General features: G+C 41.3%; 2 protein-coding genes across 4 annotated transcripts in view; one reads left to right on the top strand and one right to left on the bottom strand.

Moving 5' to 3' along the window:
• Positions 1–5,491, top strand: part of rnf13 (ring finger protein 13) — an 86,632-nt gene extending 81,141 nt beyond the window's left edge. For both annotated transcript variants that reach the window (XM_063200852.1, XM_063200853.1), the window contains exon 10: positions 816–5,491. In XM_063200852.1, the coding sequence (XP_063056922.1) occupies positions 816–1,237 (422 nt within the window). In that variant the 3' untranslated portion in view covers positions 1,238–5,491. The remainder of the gene's footprint in view (positions 1–815) is intronic.
• LOC134450847 (profilin-2-like) lies at positions 3,586–11,154 on the bottom strand. 2 transcript variants are annotated; one of them, XM_063200854.1, is made up of 3 exons: positions 10,837–11,152; positions 8,945–9,137; positions 3,586–5,697 (listed from the first exon to the last, which is right to left on the bottom strand). In XM_063200854.1, exons 1-3 carry the CDS (start codon positions 10,963–10,965, stop codon positions 5,600–5,602), a joined length of 420 nt encoding a protein of 139 aa, XP_063056924.1. In that variant the 5' UTR covers positions 10,966–11,152; the 3' UTR covers positions 3,586–5,599. The 2 variants fall into 2 exon arrangements, with proteins under 2 accessions (XP_063056924.1, XP_063056925.1); XM_063200855.1 differs by lacking the exon at positions 3,586–5,697 and adding an exon at positions 5,704–6,122 and having other exon boundaries at positions 10,837–11,154.
• Positions 11,155–19,385: the final 8,231 nt, after the last annotated feature.

Genomic DNA, 19,385 nt, shown 5'->3' with positions numbered 1-19,385 from the left:
CTTCCTCAGCTGAGTCCACTTAAGTAGCTCGCAGAAGGCTTATAGAGGGGCCACCAAAAGCAAAGTCCTCCCAATCTCCCCCTCTGAAAGGGGTATTAACTTTTAAAACCCTACATTTAAACACAATCAGCAGGATTGTCTTTAAATCACACATGATGATATTGCGGATCGTCCAATCCTGTGAAATGATTGAAATTGATGCATGCCGCTATATGGAGGAACTGTAATGACTTAATCTGCGAACAACTGAAAATGACCCAGAACTATACCAGTTTCCTTTCAATACATTCCGACAAAATATTATTGAAGTGCCCGTGTGTCATGATCACTGAAATCGGCTCCTAAAGACCTGTTAATGTAGAGATATACACAATAGCAGATTACAACCTGGCATTACGCTCTGCTTTACTACACTGTAGTCACCCAGTCCAAATTTGCACATTACTGCTTAAATAGACTTCTACTTCTCATTTTCCATTGCCATACTGTAAGTAGTTGACTCGCCCTGATTTCAGAACGCCCCTATCTTTGTCTTTGCTCAAATACATCGGCTTCTGACACATCCTTATCCTCAGCTTACCAATTTTCCCCTTAAACCATATCTACATACCTTTTGTATGTAGCCCACTGTGTTGAGAGCCAGAGAGCGTGTGTAGTGTAAATTGTACATGTGAATAGTAACAATAAAAGGCATTCTATTCTATCCCAGCACCCCTCCTCCAACCTAACACCTGCAAAGGAAATGGTGTGCAGCCAGAACCAAAATGAGATCAAATTTCCTTCTAACCCACCATCCTCCTCCTCCTCCTCCTCAGCTTACCACTGCAAGTGCGTGGACCCGTGGCTGACCAAGACCAAGAAGACGTGTCCCGTGTGCAAGCAGAAGGTGGTGCCGTCGCAGGGCGACTCGGACTCTGACTCCGAGTCGGGTGGCGAGAGCAGCCGCGAGGAGAACGAGAATGAGGACGCGTCGGAGAGCACGCCCCTGCTGCGCTCGCTGGCCTCCACCAGCGCCCACTCCTTTGGCACCATGAGCGGCTCGCCACCCCCGCCACACGGCCACCACGCCAACGAGTCCTCCGACTATGAGGACGATGACGACATGGACACCAGTGATGAGAGTGGCCCCGAGGAGGAGGAGAGGGACGGGGGGGTTACCGTGGAGGCGGTTGTGGTGCAGTTGTCTCAGCATCAGCACCAGCGGGGGGGTGGGGGAGGAGATGATGCCATGGCGTGAACAGCGCCAGTCAAGTCACACAACACCAAAACACACACACATGCACACACACTATAACACACACTCCACCCATTCATGGGGTCCGGTGGGCTACTTACCAGCCCCACGTCATGAATGTGTGATGAGTGAGTCCATGTGACTTAAAGTGGGCTTTGTTTTTTGTATATTTTTGTCTCCCTCCCCTTTTCCAGTAAACCTGCACAGATCACAAATGTCATTTTCCCCCTTTAACCATAATTGCGTTGGGAAGAACATGATCAAATGTGCAGGAGTTTTAATACATAGTGAGAATGGGCAGGTTAATATTAAACATACTGTATTTGCAGAACAAAGTGGCGAGTGGCTTGGAGCTCATGTCTCACTGTGAATAGTTTTAAGCAGTTCAGCCAGGCACTCACAGGAAATATGTGCTTTATCACTTGGGGGTTTGGGGAGGTAGTTTGTGGTGTATGTTTAAAAACTGCTTGTAAATATAAACTGTGTAATACATAACTCACCACAAAAAAAAACTATATAATTTTAGAATGAACATAAACTTTTAAATTTTACCTCCAAGCTTATGTACTATGTTTCTCCAGTAGCTACTGGTAACGAACGGTAAACTGATTAACTTGTATATACACTCGCTGCGTAGGAATGCTCCCAATGAAAATGACTATGCAGCTCCCTTTTGTAAAAAATAAAAAATAAAATTACATTCTATGCCCATTTGAAAAAAAAGTATATTGGGGACTATTTTTTTTGCCAATATATATTTGTTTAAAGATTGAGTAGGTGAGCAGGCTCTTCTATTTGGAATGTAATCTGCTTTTAAAGCAAGTGCTTAATGTTCATGTGAAAAAATGAAGCCAAACCGGTCTTGAGGGACGTGTCCATCAGGGCAGAGGTAGAAGAGGAGAGATGGGCGTGGGGAGAGATGGGTGGGAGTTTCCCTGGGTTGTCACAGGTTCTCAAGATGACAGACCAGGAAATAAAACTTTGCTTGTTCTAAACATTTCATTGTATGCACCGTCTAGAGTTCAGTTAGTGGTACAACACAAAGGGATAGTTCTGGAATACTGAGAAGTACAGGGAGAATTCACCATGCATTTTGTTCACCTCATATCATTTAATACTGTAAGTTGTAATTATGTACTACCAGTGAATTTTTTTGTTTGTTCTCTCGCTAACATGACTCGGAACTGTTACGTTGAATAAGTCTGGTTGCCTTCAATGAGTTATGTAAGCATTAAAATTGTCTGGTTATGCTCAAATTTTGTCTGTATTGAAATTTCATTTCACTTCATAAATAAAAGCTTTTGTTCAAAACATTTTGCTGTATCCCACATCCTTCTTTCCACTGTTGATCAAGCTGCCATCATACAGGTAGCCTGTACCATGAGTTAAAGATATGACTGCGATGTGATCAGATTCAGCAGTTCTCCCTACAGTCTACATAGCTACCCGACAGGACAGGGTCCATTTTAAACTAGTACCTCCTGTCCTCGTCTTGTTTGGCCTTGTGCATCGCTGACCACCTGCCTCCGAAGAGAAAATGTTTTCCTGCCATCAGTCTAAGCAGGCAGACTTTTAGAGGGCTTTTCCCCATTCAACATCCTGATTGCAAAAGACAAAATGACCTTTGAATTGTGCAAGATACTGAATGATGGTATCATAAATGCAAAGTAAAAAATGATCAGCGTGTCATCTTGTTCAACCACCACATCACATCGGTGCCACTAGAACTCGGCTGGATTCAGAATCCTCAAACTACTAAATAGGGGGGTGCCGTGGCTCACTGCATGCATACAACATGCCTACCATAAACGTAAGGGACATTCTTGAGTCCGGCCTGAGTCATTCCCCAGACCTGCCCCATCGCTCTCCGTTACTTTGTCACATCTTCACTATCCATCCACAATATAAAGACACTAAAATCCCAGAACATATTTTATTTTTTTTAAAGCAAGACTCATTTTTTCGGGGCACGTAATGTAATAAAATGAACTCATCCTATCAGGTGTAGAAGAGGACCGGGACAGGGTAGGAACACTGCACCACATTAGCCCATTGCCTCCTTAGAACTTGTGGGGAACCGTTTAAAAAAATGTACAACAGTGGTTGTACAGATACTGCACTCTACAAACTTTACAGGTCGCTCTTGCACTACCCCCAGTTCCAGCCTTTGAAATGTTCCCATATCCTTCTCTTGCTCCAATTTTCATCCCCAGAAACTTCAGCCAAGAGGGGGCCAATTGCTCCATGAAAACACACACAGTTCATTTCCATCCTAGAGACCATACTAAAAAAAAGTGTCTAACAACTTAATTATATAAAACTTTTAAAGTAAGAAAAATACAGACAATATATCTGGTTGGAATAAATTTATTTGATCTGTCTGTAAACAACGTGATAAAATCAATTTTATGGCATTTCTTGGTTTATGCATATAACAGACATCTGTGGACATGTTAGATTGTATCCAAGTAGGAATAAAGGGTGCAGGGAAAAGAAATTAAGAAAAAAAAAAGAAAACAAAACTTTATGTCAGCACACAAGCACTACTTTATCTCTCTTTCAGTCTGTACACAGAACTTCACAAGGTCTGAACATTTCTACGAAAATATTCTTAAACCAAGTGCTAAGACGACTCCTTTCTCTGGACTAGACTTAAAACCAGCTCCACAATAGCAACAGATCATCTTGAGATTATGGCACAGGTTACACAGTATTTTTTTTGTCTTTTGTATTTTAAAGTGTCAACAAGACAACCAAAAATGCTTATTCCAACCGATAACCACCTCCCATTCAATGAGTGTCATTCTACTTTTTTCGTCATTTTTTTAATAAGGATCTTCATTTGGACATGACATTTAGTACCGAGCAAGGACAGACAGGGTGATACCACATCTTTAGATCATGACTTTAGAAGGCAATTTATTCCACAGTTTTTGTTTCCTTTTTTACACAGCATGGGTTTACAAATGCAGTAAGTAAGAATAAAAAAAGAACCAACAACTTTTTTTTTCTGAAAATCTGACATATGAGGAGACTTTTTTAATTACATAGCCATCCATAGCATACCAGTGGTCTTAATGTTGGACTTTTCGTGAGTCGAAATGGTGGTGGGTCTAGCGTGTCTTCCTTCACAACAATTTGGAGCAAATGTGTCAAAAAACCCGAGCTGCAACTAAAACTTGGTCCTATGAAAAATGAAATTCAAACTGGACGCAATCCAGATGGTTATATAATATATATATATATGCTGGGGCAAAACTACTGTCCAGAACGGCAGCATAAAAAAATGCAAGAAAAAAAAATTATATATATATATATTACAGGAGCTGGCAAACAATAGATAAGTGCCTGAGCTATTGTAATGATGGAATGTCCATGAGATCTAGGCCATCAGGGATGTGCTGAAGAGGGGTGTTGGTGTTAAGGAAACTTCTACCTGCATCTCAGCGCAACACTTTGCCATTTAAACCCAGAAGGGGGAACAAAAATGCCAGACCAATAGCTCAACAGACTGCATCCAAGGAACAACTCCACCCCTCCCACCCCCATTGAAGGAAAAAAAACAAACAAACAAAAAAAAGGTATTGTTAGAGGGTTCAAGGGCTACACATTTAGTTTGCTTTCAGTGGTGATGGATAGAGGCAAAGCCTCCTTTGGGGTTGGAGTGTTACCTACAATCGAAAACAATAGTGTTATAATGTGAACGTGGCATGGGGAGGATGGACAATTTAAGGGCTACATAAGGGACTACAAGACAAAGTGTGGGGGATGAGGGGAAACCTGTTATAAAGGCAGTTCAGTAGGTTTTAAGATATGCGCGCAGCTCTCCTGTCTCAAAAAAACACGAGCAGGAAGACCATGTGAGCTTTTTAAATTATCCGTTTGAACTGCTCAAGTGCTCAAAAAGGCATTAGTTTAACTGAACTACCAGGCATGGGCAGCATGGAGGGGAGAAACATGTCAGTTGCAATTCAGGGGGTACTGCAGCTTCTTCTGCTATGTCTTGATACAATACATAATGGCTAGGTTACACGCTCTAATGTTTCCTATATAAAGTACATATGTTGTCAATATCCTGTTAACATGCCTCTCAAGTCTTGGTGCAGCAGTAGTGTATTGTGACTGGGGGTACACATTGTTAGATGAATGAACATGAGGGGTGGGGTGGGGAAAGACATCGTGAACCGGTTGGGAGGGGGAGGATGGGCAAAAATACAAATGAAAATCAAATAAAATTTAAAAAAAAAAAAAAAAAAACGGTTGTGAGGGAAAAGAAGCAACTATAAACTACAACAGGACGTAGTGTCAAAACGCAACCAGGTTGTGATAAGAATGAGTTGCTAAGGTAGATGGGAAGAGAGCGCTTTAATATCCAGACTTCCGCAGGTAATCAGCCATGGTATATGCTTTCTTGTTGAGTTGCCCTCCGTGGATACCCTCCTTCCCCATGACTAAAACCAATGCTGGAGTGCACAAGAAAACACAAGAACAAAACAATGAACTTCTGAGGGAGGGGGGAAAGGGAGGGATGGTAAGTAAAAGAGAACCAATATCCCAACTGACAGGGTTCATTTGTTGACATGAGAACAGTTACACCACATTGCCCTTCACTGTTAGTAGTATTGTCAAGACTTAAGATGTGACTGCTTGTTGAAAGGGAAACCTCAACAGGTTTTTAAATGTTATACTTTTTATTTTTTTCTTATTCGATTTTTTTTTTTGCTTTTTGTTCTTTTATCTTCTCATCCACCTCTCCGATAACTTTGCTACTTAACAAGTGAAGAGTAAAACTAAAAGCCTGAATCCCGTAAGTATTTTGCCATTGTATATGCCTTCTTATTCAGTCCACCGCCATGGACCCCTTCTTTGCCCATTACAAGAACCAAGACTGAAAGAAAAGAGATAGAAAAGGGAAGTTTAGGGGAAACATAAGTTAGAAAAAAGTATTCAAGAAACAAGGAAAGGACAGGCTTAAAAGAAACAGGAGAAACACCAAGCACAACATGCAGACAGACAGTCACACAGAGAGCATGCCAGTAAGTTAAGACAGGGAAAGAGACGAAGGGAGAGCACAACACCAATAAGTTTTAGCTGACTATAGAAATCATCTAATTCTTTCCGAAGGACAAGGAAGAGCAGTGAGAATCAGGACACTTAGGGGGGGGGGGATTTCCAATGAATGGATTAGGAATGTTACCTACTCAATACGTTTTTTTCTTCTAGTTGCCAGCAGAAATGTTAGAAGTTGTTAAAAAAATGAGTTACAGACCCAATGCCATGGAGGTTAGATGTAAAACCAGGAGAGGTTTTAGAGGAAACAGTGATTAAGAGTAATGAACAAAGCGCGCGCTCATTCGAACACGCAAGAAAACCAAATCAAGGCAGCTTCCAAACAATACTAGACAGCACTTGGTTACGTCACACAGATCCATCACTGAATTCTAACCTGTTCACAGCTGCACTTGAACTCCTGTCAGCTGCTGTCACTAACAAGATCTGAGACAAACTTGAGGGATGCCGACACTAAAAACAGTCAGCAGCATACAATGGATAACAGCATCCGGTCACACATGCAGTCCTGACTATACAAAAGATATCGTTGAAAACCCATTTGTGAGCCAATCCTTAACTGTCCAATAGCCAATATCGTAGTGATGTGGACACAAATAAAATGATTAGCCTGTAGCGCTTGGCAAAATACAGTTGATGCCACACTGATTGATCTGCCAAATAACGTTTTATCAGTTCAGTTAAGATGACTTGCATATCTGACGGTAGAGTGAACACAAGTTACATCATGGGCGAATTAGCCATAAAAAGAGACGGTGGAAGTTCAAACATTAGGTGTGCAAAATAACTACCGGTACACTAGAAAGAAGTCACAGTTCTCAGTGGTCCTAATAAACATATACAGTACTTAGGAACTTCCAGTTTAGTAAGTGGAAACATGTCTAACCCACAACTTAGATGCAGATCACAATGTAACCAATGGCAATCTTAAAACTAAGTGGAAGCATTAGCCTCTAAGCTCCCCAGGTTGTATGACAGCTGTAAGAGGCTGCACTAGCACCCACGTTACTAAGAGCCTCATCTGCATACCAAAAAACGACAGGCAAGACAACAGTCACACACAAGCATACGTGACTTAAAACAACATTTTCCTTTTCTTTTTTAGACACATACACAAATAATAGTCAACCCTCCTTATGACAAAGGGTACTTTCAGTCAATGCCAGAACAATCTCCCAAAGTCAGAAAGATGCTCAATTTGAGAAGGCTACACACTTGTCAGTCAGGATATCGGTAGGGATGCGCTGATGCCAATATCAAACCCAGATACTGGATCATTGTACTCGTCTAACACTTGCCGATACCAGGCACCGATACTGCTATTACATAAAACAATGCTACATCTCATCACGTTCCATTGACTTCAAAGCAACATAGGGAAAAAAAGTGCTGCTTCAAACATTTGCTAATTTAGGATTACATCTACAACTGGACAGTGAAACAAATCACAAAAGGCTGTGCATTTTCATTGCATGTTGTGGGTTAATGTATCGGTACTCAGCATCGGCAAGAAAAGACATGAACGTACTTTTACTTGTAACGGTTTTTTTTTTTTTTTAAGTGGTATCGTGCATCCCTAGATACCGGAACTAGTTACATAACTGTGGGAAAAGGTCCTTAAGCCTAAAAACAAGTCATCCAAGACTGCCACATGATCAATTATCATTCAAAAATCATCAATCTGCACTTAAAAAGCGTGGCTCTAAGACAATATTATCGTCAAACAACTCCTTAGTGCATCATTTCCTTCATTTCATTTGGGATCAATAACGTAACCCTGTCATTTGGATAATAGGGAACTGTCAAAGCTCCTCTCTTCCTTGTCCCATGGAAGCGGCAAAACTACAGACACACACACACACTAAACTACCTCTCCTCAATACACATGTGAAGGTGCAGAAAAGAGGCGTCACAGATGACACAGGGACAGAAGACCCAGAAGAGTGGTGCATTCATTTGTTTACACCAGGGGGTAGGATAAAATCAAAGTGGATAGGTAAAAGAATTGGAAAGTCACTCGATTTTAGGGATGTGAAAAAGGTGAACATGCAGATCAGTGGGGAAAGGAGTGCCTCAGCAGAGAACAGAGAGACTACCTGTTTAGCCAGCCTCTTAAAAAGCATTAAATGCAAAGCTCTGACAGGAGATGGCAGAGCAGGAGAGTGGACTTGTCTGAGAAAGGGGACCATACAGGCAAACTGAAAATTGCCAAAATTATGTTCAGGCGTGGCCTACACTCATGAAAAGCTTTATTTACATCCCATCATGCTCCATGATGGTTTTTAATCTTAGAACCGTAAAATCTCAAGTTGGTGTGCAAAACTGGACATTCAGCTGTTCCTAAAGCAGTCTGCAAAAGATGTACAAATGGTAAGTGACTAAAGGGAGTCAGTTGATGTCCCCAACAGTCAGTGCCTTATATTCACTGAACTTGAAAAAGTACAATCAAGCTTCAACAGATTATATTGAGGAAAGGTGGACAGCTTCATATGCATGCACACTCTCCATGTATCTAGACATCTATAATAGTTACATCTATGGTGTATATATGATCTACATACAACAGACAAGCCTTAACAGTAAACATCACATAACTAGTTAGCTATGGCCACAAAGGGGTAAGAGAGGGAGAGAGATTACCTTTGCCAGCTTTTCCTACGGAAACATTGTATGTTGGCTCTCCTCCTTGACTCTTTGTCCTGATGTCCATTGTCCAATCCCCATCGACCGGTAGGCTGTCTCTGATGACGGAGCACTTCTTGTTTCCTAAAGTCAGACCGTTGGTGAAGAAGCTCTCTCTGTCTTTGCCTACTAGGACGTCGATTTCTGTTGGCTAACCAGAACAACAAAAACACGGAAATATGTCACAAGAAGGAAGACAAAAAATAAAGACATAAAAAATGGTGTATGTATAGCCGTGCAGACGGAGAAACCAGGCATAAAACAACTCCAGTGTTGCACATGATCGTATGGCACATATGGGCCAAATGAGCAGTCAAATATGAATGGAAAAAGTAATCTGCCCTGTGTGAAGTTTTGATGCAACTGCACATGGCTTGGAGTTGCTTCTGCAACCTTTCTGAAATTCAGACATACAATTCAGTGTTTTCCAACCATTAGACTATTGTCATTCTGATGACAAATCTTGACTGTTTCCTTTCCTATTCTAATTCTCTTTCCCCCTTGTTTTCAGACCTGCTGTACAAATACACTCAAGGCCAAAGATTGAGCCATACTTGAATGCTAAGGTCTTCTTCCTGTACCATTATCGTCGAAGAAACAACATGCTTGCAAAGACGGGTGGGACTTGTATGGCTGGCAAACTGGATTGTAGGACCATCCAGGGACTGTTCGCTTCCTAATGGTGGCCAAAATAGGCAAACTAAACTGGACAGTAGTTGAACATTAAGACCACATAAACTTGGTTGACCTCATATTTACCCTTTTTTAACACGTGGCCCACACAATGAACAGGCCATCACCCAACTTACTTAAACGGAAGTCAAATTTGCAATCAAGTAACGCTGAGCCTGCTAACGTGAGCTAACATGGGTTATTCAATACGGCTAACTCATGCTACCAGCAACATTATGGTACACCAAGCGATCCAAACCGGTGAAAGTAGCGTTCATCCACTAGTAAAATCAATCTGCAACACATGTATAGCACAGAAAAGACTCAAGTCCGTCTTTACAGGCTTAAAATACAGGGGCACAGAAACATAACGCATGGCTAACATTAGAATGAATAAAACAGGGAGTGGAGGCGCCATCTTGGGTGAGGAGCGGGGGGCGTTAACGAGGCCCACATTCTTCAAGGCAACTACGGTCCTAACGCAGAGCAAGAAAGCTTAGGAGACGCGCAAGTGCGCCAATATCCTACAGAAGCAAGCTAATGATTTTAGAATCTGGACGACTGGACCAATTTCTTGGCGTTTAACAACCTTCCTCTTCAACCTGCCCGTAATGCATTTCCGGCTTATCTTAGTCTGTTAGCATTAGCTTAATATAAAACGTGTTTCCACACAACAAATAACGCATATAACGAATGCGTGGGTTAATAGTTTGGTAGCTAGCACGAGAGCCCACAAAGCTTGCCACCTGTAATCCCCGATAGAGTGGAAATATGTATTTGCTAATTAACTTACACGCCAAATTACCCCAATCAACGTTGTCTGGCTAATAAACCATTGAGAGAAAACAGGCATTTGCCATTCGCGTTTAACGCAGACGACCTCTGATTTAGGTGCAAATTGTACAAACAGTTACGTGACTATATCTGATTTTCGTCCATTTCTCCCACCTTCCGCCAGCTCCCAACGACCATGTGTTAGCCATAGTTAGCTTTGGGAGAGTGAGTTAGCTTTAGCTACCGTTAACTAGCCCAGTGAAATTGTGACTGGGGCTTTCCCGTTAGACAAGGCCTTGTCGAGTGGTATTTCAGTAGTCAGAACATTGACACCTACATTTTCACACCAAGTCGAAAAATTCTGAAACCGGTTCTATTTTTCGATCATCTGCAAAAAATCTTACCGTTATGTTGGCGAAAGTACCACCGGTCTGCGATGCCCAGACGTATTTAGCGTCCGTGTACCCAACAATGGCGGCGTCCTGGCAGCTGCCATCGGCCAAGAGGTTATCCACGTAGGATTGCCAGGACATATTTGCGTATTAGTTCAAACGAAGAATTACTTCTTAAAAGAGAGACACAAACTCTCTAGTAAAGCTGTTTCTTTGAGAAGATGGTACAAATTGCCAGTTGTTGTGTCTCCAACAGCACCCCGGCTCCGCCGCGTCCCTGCTGTAATCTGAGTTTGGGCAGCAAAAGAAGTCACCGCAATCGGGCTGCGACTGGGTGTAGTCCCTACGAAATCACTCCGCGCAGTGGTTGTTAGGCGCAAAATTTGTAGGGAATCACAGTCATACGCGGAAGAATAAATGTACGAGGGAGAATGATACGCAAGAGATCTAGTTGTTGTTTATTACGACCTTAGTAATTGTGTAGTCGTCCTATTATCTGTTATTTTAATTTACAAGTTATTTGCATTTAATTTAAATCATAGGCAAAGGAAGTGTAAAGATTAGTCGGAGTGACATCGTAAAGTTAATGGAATGGAAAATGACAATCCTCGACCTGTTGCACTGATCAGAACAGAGGGATTGCTTTTTTGTCCATAGGCCTAGCGCCTATCTTTCAAATACTGAACATGTTACCATAGGACAGTGGTTCCCAACCTTTTGTTTGACATCCCACATTTCTGGAGACCACATACACATTTTTCACGACAAAAAAGTGCAAGTTGTAAGGTATTTAAACCTACAGATGTGACAGTCTAAGATTGTAAATGGTGTAGAGAATATTTGAATTGTTATGTTATATGAATTAGTAATATTTATCAGTAGGCAATTATTTTTTCGTACTGTCAGACATTTCATCCAACCCCATTTGAATTCCAGGCGACCCCAAAAGGGGTCCCAACCCCAGTGTTGAAAAACACTGCCATAGCCTACTATCAGCAAAGGCCAAGTTAACTGGACATAAGAGGGGATTGGGCAGGCATGGATGAGCGGTTAGGGCGTCAGACTTGCATCCCAGAGGTTGCCGGTTGGTGGGGGGAGTAATCAACCAGTGCTCCCCCCCATCCTCCTCCATGACTGAGGTACCCTGAGCATGTTACCGTCCCACCGCACTGCTCCCCATGGGGCGCCACTGAGGGCTGCCCCCATGCACGGGTGAGGCATAAATGCAATTTCGTTGTGTGCAGTGTTCACTTGTGTGCTGTGGAGTGCTGTGTCACAATGACAATGGGAGTTGGAGTTTCCCAATGGGCTTTCACTTTTCACTTATAAGAGGGGATTTGACCAGGTAGCAAACCTGGTTTGTCCTGGGCCCAGGAAGAGAGAGAGAGGGGGGGGGGGGCATGATTTGTTCTTCATTACATTGTCTGTGGTTGGGTGGTGGTGCTTCCAGCTTTAGCCTGGGGCTGGGTAAAACTGTTAGTGGCCCTGTGAGTATTGCAATGCCCTTGGGTGCATTCTAATATGCGGACTACTGTCCTCCCTTGCTCACTTGCCTGCTTGTGGCCTTGTGATGACGTCACTGAAGACAGAAGTTTAACTCAATATCTCTCATTTTCTCATTTGCAATCGGGATGGTAAATGAAGAACAGTCCCCCAAAAGTTGTTGTGGCTAGGCTGACGGCGGGGAACCTTTATTGTTTTCTCCACGGTGGTGGGCCGTCAGCGAAACGCGAGGCCACAAGCACAGACTGAGGACGGGATATTGGAATCCACCGTCTGTCTGTCTGTCTGTCTGTCTGTCTGTCTGTCTGTCTGTCTGTCTGTCTGTCTGTCTGTCTGTCTGTCTGTCTGTCTGTCTGTCTGTCTGTCGGTCTGTCTGTCGGTCTGTTTGACGCCAGCAGCGTGGGTCACCTGCAGGAGGAGCCAAACACACACCGAGTCATGCACACTCGTGGGGCAAATGTAATCACCCACAGGGAGGCAGGTTGCCATCTCTGCACTTGTAAATGAGCCCGGACCTAAAACAACAGGGAGGAGGGAGATTACACAAATCTTGCTGTCTGGGACAGACCCCCCTCTCTCACGCTCTTGAGTGAGAAATCTGGAGCTATTTGATAATCCATCCAATCTGGGAGGGCATGTCACTTGCTTTCTTTAGTGTCCAATGGGGTTGCAGGTTAACCATTTTAAGAAAATGTACCATTATGACATCACGTTGGGGGTACCGCAGGCTCATAGGAGTCTATGTAGAACCTTAGAATCCTGGGGGAGTTCCCCCAACGTGATGTCATACCTGCAACCCCACCTTTAATTATTACCCATACCACTTGAAATATTTAGGACATGTCATATGTCTCTCTAAAGTAGTGTTTCTCAACGGGGGCTTTACAGCCCCCCATGGAACGTTAAGGAGCCTTTGGAGGGCTTTGAGAAGGACACCGAGAGGAGCAGGAATTAGTTGCCATTGGGAGACAATAGTCTGTTGTGTTTTTAATACTAAGGGGGACGTTGCTCTATGATGAGGTCTGGGGGTGTTTATTCAAAAAAGGTTGAGAATCACTGCTCTAAAGCTTATATTTGTATTTGTGAGGTGAAAAGTACAGGGCAAAAGTCCAATAATAATGTTATTAAACAGTCAACTTGTGTAAATACACAGTGGGTGTAGTTTGTAGAATATAGAGTGCTCTGATCTCGATGGTTTATAAGCTTCTTGGTTTTGGGTGGTCTTTAGTCCAAGGTAGGCTATTGTGCATCCAGTCAAAAATGAGAACAGATTTTTTTTGGCTAAGGCACTCCAAATTAAAATGCCACACATAAGAACAGAGTAGTGCATTTGTTAAGAGTATAGGAAATGACAGGTGCTGACAACTACTAGATGTGTCTGGTGAGATGATTTTCACTGGACCCCTCGGCCAACTTGCCTTTTTCGGACCCCCTCTTCCCATACAAATCAATGGATGAGGGGGCGAGGTCCATTTTACCCCACAGAAGTCTGTGACCGACCATGTTGAGACGGGCTTTCAATGTAGACACTGCCGCCTAGTGGACATGGGTGGTGTATACATATATAATAATAAAATTAAATGAAATAAAATAATAAACCTCACTAGAAGAACATCACGATGCTCTACACCCCCCCAACACCAAAGACACCTGAGGTTGTTGACTCTTCTGGGGCCCAGCAAGCTCCTTGGGGGGCATCTCCTGTGGACCCTCTTCCCCAACCAATGCCTCCACTTTTGTGGTGTTTTTATGTGTTTGTGATTGTCTATATGTGTTTGTGATGACTTCACCCCTGTTTGTGCTGTCTTTTAAATGTGCATATGTGCTGAGTTTTTTCCCCCTCAACATTGTAATGTAGCATTTGTAATGTGGAGGCATGCAATGTTTTCCCTCACATCTCCCTTTGTTATTCTGCACTAGTCTGTGTTCGGTGTACTCCAAACACAATTTTGTTGCTTTTTTCTGACAATGACAATTAAAACCCTTGACTTGACTTGAAACCACCAACTACCACCACCAGCCCTCCACACTGATCCACCTACCCCACACAAGGCTCACCTTTCCCGGTCTTCAGTCCAAGGACCGGCACCTGAACACCGGAGGACAAGCCGGGCTCCAGGCCTCCACATTGACCCGACTACCCCACACAAGGCTCATCTCTCTCGGGCTATGTCCCAGGACAGCACCCACCCCCCCACCCCCTTACCCCTCGAGCTCCATGCCCGTGACACTGCCGCCTTGTGGACATTAGTGGTGTTCACAATAACATAAAAGACAATAAATAAAGCACCAACCACAACCACCAGCACCACCAGCAACCCTCCACACTGAGTCACCTACCCCACAGAATACTCACCTTTCCTCGACTAGCTTATGTCCTAGGACATGACCTGGCCGAGCTCCAGGCCTCCATACGGGCCAGCCTACCCCATACAAGGCTTAACTTTCCGGGTTATGCCCCAGGAGTCTCAGGCCCAGATCCCAGGAGTAACCACCATGACTCCAGCCCCAGCTCTCGCTTCGCTTACGGCCATATCACGCTGAGCACGCCCAATCTCGTTCGATCTCAGAAGCAGTGTTGGGCCTGGTTGGTAGCCTACCTGGATGGGAGATCGCCTGGAAATGGGCCATTTCTGCCAGACTGAATTGTGTTCTTTCAAAGGTTCAGATACTGCCAGGACAACACACTACAAGTAAGTATTGCAAAATGAAGCTATGAAAACTGTCACTTTTTGGGACACAAAAGTATAAACCACTTAAACTAACATAAATTGTTACAGAAACTTCAGGTAATATTCAATGAAATTCAATGAAAACCTTTTATTGACAATACATGAATGAAACGTATGAAATGTGAAGAATTGCACATGCCTAATGCAAAAGGTATGTTAATTTCCGGAATACATGTCACTGTTCTTATTCTGAGTGATTAATGTAAAAAAATAATTTCAGGTAAGTACAGTATCATTGGTAAATGCACATTTAACCAAGAGGAATCTTGTGCTTAAAATCAGTTAATGCTACCTTAGTATTCTGAAAGGAAGCTATAGAAACATGAATGAAAAATGTAACTTTTTTCTATTTACAATGGGTATAAAACACTTCAAATTTTAATAGAAAAAAAAATAGTTGAATCGCTTTCTTATCACCTTTATATACAGTATACTAACATCACATGAATTTCATTACATTACATTGCATTTGGCAGACGCTTTATAGCCAAGCCCAAGTGACTTACAAACTAGGACTTGATAGATTTTGAAGCATACTTCACATTGGAACAGCACGTGCCGAGTTGCATTGACGTGAAATTCATGAAAAATTGCTGTTACTCGTCCTAGCAAGGCTAGAACACTTCACATTGAGAAATCCCAGAAATGAATGAAAGTTTTGTTTGAACCACATTTTACGGACGTGTATATCAGTGTTTCCCAACCTTTTTTGTCTCGCGTAACCCCTAAGCCTCTTAGTTGTGCCATGAGTACCCCCTAATTCATTGTCTATATTGCTTTCTCTGTCCTGATGTGACTGATCCATACATTGGTTATAATAATAACATTTTTCCAAGTACCCCCTGCAGTGTGCTCGCGTACCCCTAGTGGTACACGTACCCCTGGTTGGGAAACACTGGTGTATATGACGAAAATGTGCCAAAATGTATTAAAGGGACATTGCACCCCATTCACTAATGTTACCTTCATGAATACTTACCACCACCATCAAATTCTAAGTATTCATTATGACTGGAAAAATTGCACTTTTCATACATGAAAAGGGGGATCTTCTCCATGGTCTGCCATTTTGAATTTCCAAAAATAGCCATTTTTAGCTGCAAAAATGACTGTACTTGGACCATACTTGAAAATATTTGTTTATTACTAAGTAAACTTTCATGTAAAGAACAAATTTGGCAATAGGCAGCCCAGTTTCAATGAACAGCATAGTTGCAGTACCTTTTTTGACAATTTCCTGCACAGTGTCCCTTTAAAGGTGCACAATGTAATATTTTTGTAGTTATTTTCCAGAATTCATGCTGCCCATTCACAAATCACAAATGTTACCTTTTTCATGAATACTTACCACCACCATCAAATTCTAAGTGTTCATTATGACTGGGAAAATTGCACTTTTCATACATGAAAACGGGGATCTTCTCCATGGCTTTGAATGTCAAGAAATTGGCATTTTTAGCAAAAATGAGGCCTACTCTATTTTGTTTATACTACATAGGCCTAATATCCTTACTGCATGGGGTTGCCATATGGCAACCGTAAACTTTTTCCAGTTTTTCTAATAGAGGGTGCACTATAACCTGTTTATTTATACTTATTATTAGTGATAAGACAGCCTTTTACTTTGAAACCAAAAAAACTTTTCAAGTCACATGATTAAGAACTAAACACAGGAAGCCCTTTTTCATCACCTACTTTGGTGTGTGGAGGTCATCGCTCGAGGCCTCCATAAACCTGACCATACTAACATTTCAGTCCAAAATATTGTTGTAAAAAAATACAAACACTATCTGGAATATGTAAACTCTTATTTTTCATCATTAAAACAACTTTAGATGCAAAGGTTTTTTTGTAAAATGGTAAAATGTTATGGTTGCCATATGGCAACTTCATGCAGTTATGGAACAACATTGGGCATTCACCCCAATCAACCCCATTGGAATGACTTAGAATTAGATTAGTATGAGGATATTTTTACAGATATTTCTTATAATTTTTGTGCCAAATAAATCATTTGTACTTATATTTGTAATTTTAGACATGCTTAATGTGAAAATGCATTGTAAATGTTTGCAAATAAGTGTAAACAACCTTTTCGGAAGCTTTTATGTAAATGTGTGCACATGTCTATGGGCCGTCTTGTAGAGCATATTTTGCTATTTTACCAAAAATATTTTCACGAAATACTAAAAATATATATTTTTATTTATGTTATTTAATGAGTTCTAACATTCAGAGAGTAATATATTGACGATTTATGAAGGGAAAATTCTCTTTTTAAGGAAAAACCTGATTTTACACAAGATTCCACGACTGCATGAAGTATATTGTTATTGAACCATATGGCAACCATTAGCTAAAATCTTAATTAACCCTTTAATGCATAAGCCATTGGACTCACACTAACGCATAACATGGGTCTAAATAGACCCGCATTCATTTCCAATGTATTTCTGAGCATTAATCATGTATTCTCTCACACAACTTCTAAAACCAATACATTTTATCCCATAATTCTTCTAAAAGTAATTACATAGGTGGTCCTTAATTCAAAAAAGTATTTTTTAAAATGTTCTTATATTTTTATTTTACAAATAAACATGAATTTGGAATTAAATAACTAATTTCTAGACGTGGACCGAAAATGGCCCGCATTCATTTCTAATGGAAGTCTAAATCTTTCACTATAATAACTTCCACAATTAATGTATTTTAATAGCTAATGGATTAAAAGTTGTGATTTAGACTGTTTTTAATGCACAAAATGGGTGTTATTTTTTGTATCTTATATAAATGATCACACAAATAATTTCCCCCATTATTGCAGACATAGCCTATGGTTACCCAAGTCTGAAGTGTTTCACGTTAGGAACTAAAATATATTTAAAAGGATTCCAGTCAGGAACAAATGAACTGTTTTTGACCACTGTTGACCACTGCTGACCTATTGGATGTAAATATTCCGAGTCACGCATATTTGTGTAATAAGAGACGGTGTGATCGGAGGAGGGAAATAGCCTATATCAGGGCATAATTAATGTGCATAATTATTAGGCAACTTTGCTTTCCTATGGGAAAATATGCCACAAAAGACATCTAACAAACTCCAAAAATACTATAAACAATTTTGATGTCTTCCAGAGGGGTGTGGCTGTCTTGAAATATTGGTCACATCCGTCTAAAGCACTGTTACAAAGCCATCAGTGTCACATGACATGAGCTCACAAAGTCAAACTACCACAAAAGTATTACCTGCAGTACTGTTATATTCCAGAACTGACACCTACATTGAGTGTCCACAAGAACATTGTATTCAGCACTCAGATACATGGCCAAGGTAAAACAGGCTGAAACCTGAAGACCACTCAACAAGAAACTTAAGTCAAGACTGGGTCAAGAAATGTCTTTAGACAGTTTTTTTCAATGGTTTTATGAACTAGTGAAGGTGACTGTTAATGGACCAGGTAGATGAGTCTATGGCTAGATGCAATGTGCACACTTACACGAGTTCCTGAGTTCCACTCAAATGCCAGCAAAGTACAGCATAAATACCATGGTCTTCAAAAGATGCAAATGTCTTCCTCTCAATGATCCAGCCATGGGCTCATCCACCCTGTCTGTCAAGAGTCACTTTCCCAAGTCCATATAGGCCTAACTTTGAAAACTCTGTCCCCAGGTATTTTTGACCCAGTCTTGACTTAATTAACTTGTCTAGTGTCATCCCTTCTTACCTTGGCCATATCTCTGAGTGCTCAATGCCCTGTTCTTCTGGACACTTGGTGTAGGTTTCTGTTGTGTAATATTAAATGACTGCAGGGTAATACTTTTTTGTAGCTTCACCTTAAATTCTTCTCAATTTTTGGCTGTGATATTTCTTACGAGACTGATGACTTTGTAATGATGCATTTCATAATTCTGTGGTAAAGTGACCAACGTCTTGCCAATTTCACGACAGCCACATCCCTCTAGAAGACTTCAAAATTGTTAATCGACTTTTCAGAGTTTGTTAGATCTATTTTGTGGCCCATTTTCCAAGAAGACAACAAAGTTGCCTAATAATTATGCACACCTGATATAAGGTGTTGGGCACCTTCGACATCAGCCCCATATTTTTATACAAATATGCATGGCCTGGAATGCTTAAATCCGATAGGTTTTCAAGTTCATATAGATTCCTGTTGGAAAATAAGCATAAAAAAGACAATATGGTCAAAAAACATGTTTGCCTAATAATTCTGTATATAAAAAATGAATGCGGATCATTTTTGACCCATGTGTGTAAATATCATATAATTGTATAAAAAGATGTCTATTTCAAAGAATAAC

Source organism: Engraulis encrasicolus, chromosome 6 (genome assembly GCF_034702125.1).
Source record: "Engraulis encrasicolus isolate BLACKSEA-1 chromosome 6, IST_EnEncr_1.0, whole genome shotgun sequence".
NCBI lineage: Eukaryota > Metazoa > Chordata > Actinopteri > Clupeiformes > Engraulidae > Engraulis > Engraulis encrasicolus.
The sequence above is the reverse complement of the archived record's forward strand: the minus strand, read 5'-3'. Positions and strand labels throughout refer to the sequence as shown.